We start from the raw sequence: 12,500 nt of genomic DNA, 5'->3' as shown, positions 1-12,500 counted from the left end.
GTTGAGTCGCAGAATGGAGTCTGCTGGTGGAGCTTCGGACTGATGAGCTCATTAATAATTAGATCTAAAAGTTTTAAGTGAGGGCGGAGAATGGAGTCTGCAGGTGAGGGCGGAGCTTCGGACTGATGAGCTCATTAATAATTAGATCTAAGAGTTTTAGGTGGAGTCAGAGAATGGAGTCTGCAGGTGAGGGCGGAGCTTCGGACTGATGAGCTCATTAATAATTAATTAGATCTAAGAGTTTTAAGTGGAAGCTGAGAATGGAGTCTGCAGGTGAGGGCGGAGCTTTGGTCTGATGAGATCATGAATAATTAATTAGATCTAAGAGTTTTATGTGAAGGCGGAGAATGGAGTCTGCAGGTGAGGGCGGAGCTTCGGACTGATGAGTTCATGAATAATTAATTGGATCGATTTAAAGAGTTTTAAAGGAGTGTTCAGAAAGTGTTACTTCTACCATTTAGGTTGGTCTATATTTAACAGTTTAACAAGCATTTAAATTGAAAGCTCTAGCTCTAAAATCTGATTAATTCGTAGGATCTGTAATCCAGGAGCTTAATATCCTACGCGGTTAACTCGTGTTGTGACATAACAGGTTTAGTTCTCCGAATCCTGTGGTTTTGATTCTGCATTTCTGAACTAGAAATAATGACCTGAAGAGTTGAAACATGATATGAATATTTAATGAGCAGAAAGCCAATCAGAGCGAGTATCTGACCATCATGTGTGTGGAGTGTAGTCTCGGGTTACGAGTTTGTCCTTGAGGTTAGAGGGTTTTACTGCGAATCCGATATTTTACAAAGACCCTCGAGACGTCAGGACTAAAAATAAAGCAGGAAAAAAAATCTGAGATGAGAGACGAGGTGAATTTAGAGGATGAGAAAGAGACAAGAAGTCAAAGAGGAGAAAAATAAGAAAAGAATCTTAATGTATTACGTGTATATAAATGTCTGCATTGTCATTGTCCTTAATTGAAATAAAGCTAAAATAAAATATGAATATTAGATGAAAATCTTTAATTAGAATTTATTTTTTAATGTAACCTTAGTTTACATTTAAGTTGAAGTACTAAAATGACTAAAACTAAAAAAAAAAAAAAAAGCTAAACAGAACTATTTAAAAAAAAATTATACAAAAGACAAAAGCACATAACAAAAATACTAAAAATTAAAATGAAAAAAAATAAATAAAAGCTAATTCAAAACATTAAAAAATACTACAATATGGTATATAAATAAAACTAAAAATAACACTTCCCTAAAAAAAACCATAGAAACATCCAATTGTCTTCACATGCATTTTGAGGAATATAATTTCAAATAATTTTTAAAGAAGTCCTTATTATGATATTTTTAAAGGTTCCTAATGTTGTTTTGGACTCTCCAACAATAGTTGTACATGCATCCAAGGTCAAAAACACTTTCATTTTCTCATAATATCCATTTCAGCTTCAGCTCTTTTCTCTCAGTGTCTGAAACGCTTCGTTTAAAGATTCAGTCTGTCTAAACCCCGCCCCTCCGAGAGCAGCTCTGCTCTGATTGGTCGGATATCCCAGTCTGTACTGATTGCCTGACCACTTACAGCGAGTGTCAGAAATGAAACGCCCATAACTATGTCTGAATTTCAGCTCTGGATCTTCCTCAGCACTTGATACACAGTGATGCGAACAGTAACGATGATGACGGTTTTACCGTATCACATGACACCGTATCATTTACCAGCGCAGAAAACAGCGTAAACTCTTTTAGTCCTCAGCTATATTACACACTACATGAAAAGTAATATCTGACAAAGCACGTTAACAGCAGTGGGGCTGGAAACCAACTTCAGACCCGTTCAAACATATGCAAATCCTTTACCTGTGCGTGTGATGCACTGACAGGTGTGTGTGTGTGTGTGTGTGTTTTCAGGTATGATTATGTGGAAGTGGAGGATATTTCCGAAACCAGCACCATCATCTGGGGCCGCTGGTGCGGTCAAAGATTTCCATCCCGGATCACATCCAAAACAAACCTAATCAAAATCACCTTCAAATCAGACGATTACTTCGTAGCGAGACCAGGATTCAAAATCTGCTACTCGCTGTTGGTGAGTGGGACTTAAATCATGAGATTTTTTTGTTTTATCACATGGTGATATGAAAAGTCATGAGGAATTACATGCACTACTGTTCAAAAGATTTTTTTTATCAAAGAAATTAATACTTTTAATCAGCAAGAATGCATTAAATTGATCAAAAGTGACATTTATAATGTTACAAAAGATTGTATTTCAAATAAATGCTGTTTTTTTAGAACTTTCTATTCATCAAAGAATCCTGAAAAATAAAATGTATCACGGTTTCCACAGAAATATGATCTGTTTTCAACACTGATAATAATCATAAATGTTTCTTGATCATCAAATCATCATATTGTAATGGAGTAATGATGCTGGAAATGAACATATATTCATATATAAAACGGCTATTATAGAATGTAATAATATTTCACAATGTTTAATTATAATCAAATAAATGCAGTCTTATTTTAAAAAAAAACATTAAATGATCTTTTGAATAGTAGTGTATGGATATGACATTTTAAGTTCTAAGTAATATTAATTAACAGCATGTATACAGTTAGGGTAGGATTAGGGTTTAGTTGCATGTAATTAGTAATAACAGTAAATTATGCATATACACTCACCTAAAGGATTATTAGGAACACCTGTTCAATTTCTCATTAATGCAATTATCTAATCAACCAATCACATGGCAGTTGCTTCAATGCATTTAGGGGTGTGGTCCTGGTCAAGACAATCTCCTGAACTCCAAACTGAATGTCAGAATGGGAAAGAAAGGTGATTTAAGCAATTTTGAGCGTGGCATGGTTGTTGGTGCCAGACGGGCCGGTCTGAGTATTTCACAATCTGCTCAGTTACTGGGATTTTCACGCACAACCATTTCTAGGGTTTACAAAGAATGGTGTGAAAAGGGAAAAACATCCAGTATGCGGCAGTCCTGTGGGCGAAAATGCCTTGTTGATGCTAGAGGTCAGAGGAGAATGGGCCGACTGATTCAAGCTGATAGAAGAGCAACTTTGACTGAAATAACCACTCGTTACAACCGAGGTATGCAGCAAAGCATTTGTGAAGCCACAACACGCACAACCTTGAGGCGGATGGGCTACAACAGCAGAAGACCCCACCGGGTACCACTCATCTCCACTACAAATAGGAAAAAGAGGCTACAATTTGCACAAGCTCACCAAAATTGGACAGTTGAAGACTGGAAAAATGTTGCCTGGTCTGATGAGTCTCGATTTCTGTTGAGACATTCAGATGGTAGAGTCAGAATTTGGCGTAAACAGAATGAGAACATGGATCCATCATGCCTTGTTACCACTGTGCAGGCTGGTGGTGGTGGTGTAATGGTGTGGGGGATGTTTTCTTGGCACACTTTAGGCCCCTTAGTGCCAATTGGGCATCGTTTAAATGCCACGGCCTACCTGAGCATTGTTTCTGACCATGTCCATCCCTTTATGACCACCATGTACCCATCCTCTGATGGCTACTTCCAGCAGGATAATGCACCATGTCACAAAGCTCGAATCATTTCAAATTGGTTTCTTGAACATGACAATGAGTTCACTGTACTAAAATGGCCCCCACAGTCACCAGATCTCAACCCAATACAGCATCTTTGGGATGTGGTGGAACGGGAGCTTCGTGCCCTGGATGTGCATCCCACAAATCTCCATCAACTGCAAGATGCTATCCTATCAATATGGGCCAACATTTCTAAAGAATGCTTTCAGCACCTTGTTGAATCAATGCCACGTATAATTAAGGCAGTTCTGAAGACGAAAGGGGGTCAAACACAGTATTAGTATGGTGTTCCTCATAATCCTTTAGGTGAGTGTAGTAAGTACATGTAACATACAGTATGTAACAAGGACACACTGTAAAATAAAAGTGTGACCAAAATATTACACACAACAATTTAAAAACTTAAAAACCTAGTGGATCTAATGGGGTCGTGTAAATTAAAGTTAGTAGTTGGTGTAGAGCTAGAAGTCTCTGTTTGATATCCTCAGATGTATTTATTATAGTCTGTGAAGCGGATGCTAGTGGATGGAGGAACGACAGCAGATGGACAGAGAAATATTTTACAGTATTCACTGGGACTGACGCCATTCTGCTTTACGACTGCCTCGTGGCTTTTCCTCCACACAGGCCAAATCGACAATAATGTGGTGCTAGCTGTTAGCATAAATATGCAATATGTTTAGAAATCTGCCAAATTGTTTCCATTTGAGCTCATGCTGAGAAACAGAATTAAAACAGACACCCGCACTGGACATAAACAAGATTAATGGACAATTTATAATTGTTACAAAAGAGCCTATTGCAAATAAATGCTGTTCTTTAGAACTTTGTATTCATCAAAGAATCCTGAAAAATACAATTTATCACGGTTTCCACAGAAATATGAACTGTTTTCAACACTGATAATAATCATAAATGTTTCTTGAGCATCAAATCATCATATTAGAGTGATTTCTGAAGGATCATGTGACACTGAAGACTGGAGTAATGATGCTGAAAATTCACAGGAATAAATTACACTTTACTATATATTCACATAGAAACAGTCATTTTAGAATGTAATAATAATTGTATTAAAAAAAAAAAAAAAAAAAAAAAATTGGTGAAGGAACAATTTTACATTTGAATTGAACATGAAATTTTTAAGTGGAGAACCTGAAATAGGATTTTCGTGTAAAACTCGCTCTAATAATCTTTGTTTCTTCCTGTCTGATCACTTAAAGTCCCCCTGTAGTCAATAATTTGATCCCTTAAAACTCATCTTTGATCACTGAAATAACATATTTAAAAGTTTTTTCCTTGAAAGAAATGTCTTCATGCCTTAAAATAGCTTGAATGTAACTATATTTAGTATGCGCGGTTCTATGAATATACAAATGAGCCCCGCCTCCACTCACTCCCTCAGCTCAGAGATCCAGTGGTTGACGATCACACGTTGATCTGATTGGTTACAAGGTAGTTTGTGACGTCAGAAACACCAGCGATTTCAAAGCGTGTGTTTGAGACTGTCTTTGGTTCACTGCAGTTTTAAGGAGGAAATACTCAGCAATGCTGTCGACTTATGAATTTACACATGGTTTGTCTTAAAGCATATTAAAAACACCACATAGACATATAAACAACATTAAAAACTGGATTTTTCACCACAGGGCGACTTTAAAGTAACGGCAGACGTTTGCCTTGACGTCTCTTCTCTCCTGAAATGCTCTTTTCCCTCAGATGAACTTTAAAAACGTGGCTTAATTAAGACATCTCTCTGCCTGAGGCAGAATAAGAGAGAGACGGAATAAACAGAGAGAGATGAAGGTGTGAGAAAGCAGTTTGAGAAAGTGAGAGACTGAGCGTTCGGTGTGAACGTGTTTTACTGAGAGAGAGATCTGAGAGTTTAGTTCTGTGTCTTTATCACAGACACACACACACACACACACACACACACACACACACACACACACACACACACACACGGAGAAGGTCCATAACGAGAAGTGACAGCGAACAGCGTGTTTTGTCATCGCTCGTGTTAAAACTCTTCGTTAAAGCTCGCTCGTTAAGGGCCTTCGTTACGGTTAACGACACACACAGATGTGGAGAGTGTTTCTGCGGGGAAGATGATGTGCTTCTTCCTCAAAGCGCCGTTTGATGAGCTCGTAAAACACACCGCTGTTTCTTCTGGGGTGTTTGTAAAGCATAATTGTGCCTTTTTGTTCACGATCTTTAATTGTAATTAGAGGGCTTTCCTTTAATGTTGTTAGGATGATGTTCTTTGTTGTAAATCAACGATGCACGAGGGAAGTGTGTGTGTGTGTGTGTGATGGGTAGGTTTAAGGTTAGTGTGCGTGCGTGCGCGTGTGTGTGTGTGTTGGGTAGGTTTATGGGTCGGGTTAGTGTAAGGAGACAGTATAAAAACCATTACATCTAAGGAGAGTCCGCATTTAGATAGCTAAGTAAACGTGTGTGTCTGTGTGTGTGTGTGTGTGTGTGTGTGTGTGTGTGTGTGTGTTCAATCTTTAATTGTAATTAGAGGGCTTTCCTTGAATGTTGTTAGGATGATGTTCTTTGTCGCAAACCAATGATACACAAGGGAAGTGTGTGTGTGTGTGTGTGTGATGGGTAGATTTAGGGTGCGTGTGTGTGTGTGTGTGTGTGTGTGTTGGGTAGGTTTAGGGTTATTGTGTGTGTGTGTGTGTGTGTGTGTGTGTGTGTGTGTGTGTGTGTGTGTTGGGTAGGTTTAGGGTTAGTAGTGTGTGTGCGTGTGTGTGTGTGTTGGGTAGGTTTAGGGTTAGTAGTATGTGTGCGTGTGTGTGTGTGTGTGTTGGGTAGGTTTAGCGGTAGGACACAGTATAAAAACCATTACATCTATGGAGAGTCCGCATTTAGATAGCTAAGTAAACGTGTGTGTGTGTGTGTGTTCAATCTTTAATTGTAATTAGAGAGCTTTCCTTGAATGTTGTTAGGATGCACGTCTCTGATGTTCTTTGTCGTAAACCAACGATGCACGAGGGGTTTTTAGTTTTTATATTTGTTTATTTCTGTTCTATTGAAGGCATGTTGACCTGAATTACAGAACATTTCAGCCATGAAATGAATTCATTATCCTTGTTATTTAGAGAAAAGCCATTAAATAATTCCCTAACCTAAACTACTTCACAGATTTCATTTTCCTGTATAAAAGTGATATTTAACTTTTAAAAATCCAACCTAAAGTTAAATATTTAGCTTTAATGAAATAATGAAAAATGCATTGACATAATTCTATATAATAATTCTATGCAGCGGGAAATAGTGTTGCTTTAATATTGAAATTTGATAGTTTTTTTATGAATGTAGTTGTGGGGATATTACATGTGTGATTATCAAGTGCATGTAAATAAATTTATTGCCATAAAAGGTCACATTATTCATGTTAGAATTAGTGCACATGCATGTATATATTTAAGAGAAAATTGTTATTTATTTATATATATATATACATGCAAATATTCCTTAAATATATACATGCATATGTGTGCATTTATATATATATATATATATATATATATATATATATATATATATATATATATATATATATATATATATATATATATATATATATATATATATATATATAAAATAATTATACACAGAACACACACATATATTATGTAAACACAAACTTTTATTTTGAATGCGATTAATCGTGATTAATCATTGCCCAGCACATGAGAATTTAAACTACAGTTAAAAAAAATAAAAAAATAAAAAAATATATATAATAATAATAATAATAATAATAATAATAATAATAATAATAATAATAATAATTATTATTATTATTATTATTATTATTATTATTATTATTATTTATTTATTTTTGAAAGAAAGTTTCTTCTGCTCGTCAAGGCTGCATTTTATTTGATTAAAAATACACTAAAAATGGTAATAATCAAAATAACTTTCTTATCTTTGCATGCATGGTTTGCAATAATAATGTTATTTTTCTCCTCCCACATGGTCATGGTTGTCAGTGGAAGTCATTTCAGAGGTGGAGCAAGTTAATATATTTTGATGAAAGATTATGAAAACAATTTTTTCCTTCAGAAAAACATAAATCTTCCACAATCAGAGCAGGTAGACGTGAAGAAAGTGTGTGTGACCCTCGCTGAACCCTGCAGCTGCTGCTCTTCAGCTTCAGTGTGTTCGACCCGGATCCGTCATGTGTAATTCCCTGAATCTGCGGTATTCCTGACGTTAACACATTCCCGCTCTGCTCCGGACATCTCTGCTGAACACGAGCAGAAGGTCTCGCTGCGTGTGTGTGTGTGTGTGTGTGTGTGTGTGTGTGTGTGTGTGTGTGAGAGAGAGACATCAGAGGCCCGTACAGACGTGCGTGCGTCTCTGATGGGAAACATCATCATAACAGACCGCCCACGACCTCTGACCTCCTTCTATTGTTTGCATTGCCACAGGAGCAGATTTATGTAACAAGATTGGCAGCGCAGAGAAGTGTGTGTGTGTGTGTGTGTGTGTGTGTGTGTGTGTGTGTGTGTGTGTGTGTTGGGTAGGTTAAAGGGTCGGGTTAGTGTAAGGAGACAGAATATACAGTTTGTACAGTATAAAAACCATATCTACGGAGAGTCTGCATTTAGATAGCTAAGTAAGTGTGTGTGTGTTCATAGCATAATGGAGGTTTTAAAGTAATGGTTAAAGTAAATAGGGAAAAATATAGTTTTAAAGTAGCCAGTCTTCAGTTCAAGATTATTATACTTTTGCACATTTATTTTAATTTTAATACTTTTCGCAAATTGCTTAATTTGCTTAGTTTTTATTTCATTTTATTTATTGAGTTTGGTTACCAATATTCTTAAAAAAAAAGTATTTTATTCTTTTATGTTCTGCCAAAGAAAGTAAGTCATACAGGTTTGAAACGACATGAGGGTGAGTAAATGTAAATTAACAGAATTAAATGCAATTACTCAACAACGGTCCTAGTACTGAGCCTTGTGGTACGCCATACTGAACTTGTGATCGGTAAGACATCTCTTCATTTACTGCTACAAATTGATAACGGTCAGATAAGTATGATTTAGACCATGCTAGTGCAATTCCACTAATGCCAACATAGTTTTCTAGTCTATTTAAAAGAATGTTGTGGTCAATGGTGTCAAATGCAGCACTAAGATCGAGTAACACTAATAGAGAGATACAACCACGATCGGATAATAAGAGCAAATCATTTGTGACTCTAACGAGAGCCGTCTCGGTACTATGGTACGGTCTAAATCCGGACTGAAAATCCTCACAGATATCATTTATTTTAAGAAAGGAACATAGTTGTAAGGATACCACCTTTTCTAGTATCTTTGACAGAAAAGGCAGATTCGAGATCGACCTGTAATTGACTAATTCTGTAGAATCAAGTTGCGTTTTTTTTTAACAAGCGGTTTAATCATAGCCAGCTTAAAGTTTTTTGGTACGTATCCTAGAGACAAAGACGAATTAATGATAGTAAGAAGAGGATCTATGACCTCTGGAAGCATCTCTTTCAGTAGCTTAGTCGGTATAGGGTCTAACATACATGTTGATGATTTAATGAGTTTAGTAAATTCTTCCTCTTCTATTGCAACGAATGAATCAAATTTTTCCTCCGGGAGACTACAATGCACTGCCTGATGCGATACTGTAGTAGACGGTTGCATAGTTATAATTTTCTCCCTGATATTAGCAATCTTATAAGTTAAGAAGTTCATAAAGTCATTACTGCTGTGCTGCTTGGAAACTTCTGTGTTTGAAGCTTTCTTTTTCGTTAGTTTAGCCACTGTTTCAAATAAATACCTAGGATTATGTTTATTTTCTTCTAATAGGTTTGAAAAATAAGCAGATCTAGTAGCTTTTAAAGCCTCTCTGTATGCAATCGAGCTCTCTTTCCATGAAATGCGAAATACCTCTAGTTTTGTTTTCTTCCAGTTGCGTTCCATTTTTCTGGCTGCTCTCTTAAGGGCCCGAGTGTGCTCGTTGTACCACGTCGTTGGACTATTTTCTTTAATCTTCTTTAAGCGCAAAGGAGCAACTGTGTCTAAAGTGCTGGAAAAGAGAGAGTTAAAAGTTTCTGTTGCAATATCAAGTTTTTCTAAGCTATTCGGGATGCTAAAATGATGAAACTGATCAGGAAGATTATTAATAAAGCAATCTTTAGTGGCAGAAGTGATAGGTCTAACATATTTAAAACACGGAGTTGGCTTTGCAGCCTTGGCTAAATGTAATTTACACGAGACTAGATAATGATCTGAGATGTCATCGCTCTGCTGCAGAATTTCAGCGGCATCAACATCTATTCCATGTGATAATATTAGATCTAGAGTATGATTACGACGATGAGTAGGTCCTGACACGTGTTGTCTAACTCCAATAGAGTTTACAATGTCTTTAAATGCCAAACCCAATGCATCTTTTTCGTTATCTACATGGATATTAAAATCACCAACAATTAGGACTTTATCTGCAGCCAGTACTAGTGCGATCTGCTGTGATATCACAATCATGGTGCATTGTGGTCTATGGATCTGAGTAGACTTGCTCGAGGGTCTGTCCAAATAAACTTCCCTCGTCCACCTGACGAAGTTTAAGGTTAGTTCTGTCCATCTCTCTCCCTCTCTCTCTCTCTCTTCATTATCAGTGTGTAACTGTGGACTTGGATTGATGTTCTTGTTAATTCGTGTTGTATAACGTTCACCTTTAGCGCTGACGTTTACCGCTGGTTTTAAATGCCAGCGCTGTGATGTCCGTAGCTCCGCCCCCTCACGATGACATCATGAGTGATGGGTGCAATCCGAGCGTTTGCTGAGTGTGATTGTGTTTGTGCTGCTGAATGTCAGGAGTGTTTCAACACAGGATTTATCAGAGCAGATAATGACTTTCCCAGAGTTCCTCCGGCACTGATGCTCAATGAATACTAACGTTTCTGTGAAAAAGGAATGAAACTAAAGTTTGAAATCTGTTTTTCAGGACAGCTCACCTCTCGCATCTATGACCAACTGGGAAGCCGTTACAGTGACATCAGTAAGTATTACCAACCAGTGTTGAGGGAAAGTTACTTTGAAAAGTAATGCATTACAATATTACGTTACTCCCTTAAAAAGTAACTAATTGCGTTACTTACAGGGTTCCCACGGGTCCTTGAAATCCTTGAAAGTTTGTGAATCTTAAAAAAAAAAAAATCAAGGCCCTGGAAAGTTGCTGGAAAGTGCTTGAATTTATTTTGTTCCAGAAGTTTTCTGGAACAAATTCCACATGATTCCCTCCGGTCCGCTAATGTGTAATTTCGCCAAGACTTCGTGGCCTATGCATACTAGCTTGCTTGATTTACGTTAGTTACGCGCATTTATAATTATTAGTGTTTCCCGCGTGAGGTACTTTGTGTTGTACGTTGCCATGACGTTCACGCACGCACAAAACTACTACGATGGTACCTCAACGTTTCACAGGCACACCGGGAAACATTGCAAAAATAGTCTGAAACCGCTGAAACGCGATGCCTGGAAAATCCAAGTTTCAGGATATTTGACTCACCAAAGAAGATTATGCTAAGGTAATGTAAACACATGAGGCAAGAAAAACTTAAAAGCATATTCATATATCCTAAAACTTCTGGTTACATGAGCCTAAGCTCTTTTCAATGAAATCCATGCAGTTAATGTCAGATCATTTTAGAATACAGTGTAGGATGTACCGAAAGAAGCTTTTTTGCATAGTTGCGTTTAACACATGAAAACTGTAACAATGTATCTTACGAGCTAACATAATGTACCCTTGCTCTCACTTGAAATGTGTCCCCACATTAAAGCTACACTGTGTAGGATTTTCTCCCACCTAGCGGTGAAAGTGTATATGATTACCAACTGAATATTACTTTCTAGCCCCTCCCATTCCGAGGGCGTTTTAACTCCTATGGTGGCCGTATTATTTCAAATCTGCCGGCAGTCGCGAGTAATCTCCCCCTCGCATTCGTCACGGTGCCAACAAAACATGAAAGGCGAAGCTTGAATTTCCAGGTGTGTCCCTCTTTGGCTAATGTATTTTCAAGATGGAGGCGCAACATGGCTGCCGTCATTCGAGCGACTCGCTCGTATCTATTCTAAATTGCAGATTATACGCTTACGAGAATACTTAATTAGTTGGTTGAAGTGATTACACATTAATGAGAATGTATAATTTTGAAAGAACAGTGTTTTTTGTTAAAAATCTACTTAAAATATTACACAGTGTAGCTTTAAGTCCTTGAATTTGAGGATATTGGACCAGAAAGTCCTTGAAAGGTCCTTGAATTTGAAGTTAACCAAGGTGTGGGAACCATGTACTTAGTAACTTTTTTTTTGAAAAGTAATGCGTTACGTTACTTTTGCGTTATTTTATTTTTTTTCACCTGGGCTAGGCTTTTTTTTTTTTTTTTTTTATAACAAAAAAGTTCTATTTGTGGCCAAATGTAAAGACCCTTTCACACCAAAAGTGAAATAATAAGCCTCAGGCTGAAGGAAATGCGGATTCTGCTATAATTCTGGATAACGGAAGAATATGATGCAGGAGAAAAAAGTTTATCATTTACTTTACCGATAAAAACAAAACAAATCAACTGAATCATTGAAGGTCAGGAGCAAGTACATTGGTCAATAAACTGAGATTAAATGCATAAAAATGTATGTTTTATTTAACATATTTAGTTATTGGAGGTTTGCATAGTATTCTGATTCTGCATTTCACTGATTTTATTCATTTTGAGGAATATTGAATCTTTTTTTGTGCAAGTGAGAGGAGTAAATGCATGCTCACATTTAGTCTAGAACTACAATAACCATCATGTTTACACACACACACACACACACACACACACACACACACACACACAGTGCTTTTGCACTTCTGTTATTCAAAAAATGGAA

At 37.0% G+C, this 12,500-nt stretch overlaps 1 protein-coding gene across 2 annotated transcripts in view; it reads left to right on the top strand.

Moving 5' to 3' along the window:
* pdgfd (platelet derived growth factor d) overlaps nucleotides 1–12,500 on the top strand; it is a 36,713-nt gene that overhangs the window by 14,212 nt on the left and 10,001 nt on the right. For both annotated transcript variants that reach the window (XM_079886622.1, XM_079886621.1), the window contains exons 3-4: nucleotides 1,908–2,085; nucleotides 10,570–10,623. In XM_079886622.1, coding sequence (XP_079742748.1) covers nucleotides 1,908–2,085; nucleotides 10,570–10,623 — 232 coding nt within the window. The remainder of the gene's footprint in view (nucleotides 1–1,907; nucleotides 2,086–10,569; nucleotides 10,624–12,500) is intronic.

Source organism: Squalius cephalus (assembly GCF_949319135.1).
Source record: "Squalius cephalus genome assembly, chromosome: 11".
In the NCBI taxonomy this organism is placed as follows: domain Eukaryota; kingdom Metazoa; phylum Chordata; class Actinopteri; order Cypriniformes; family Leuciscidae; genus Squalius; species Squalius cephalus.
This window is presented reverse-complemented; position numbering and strand designations above follow the sequence as displayed.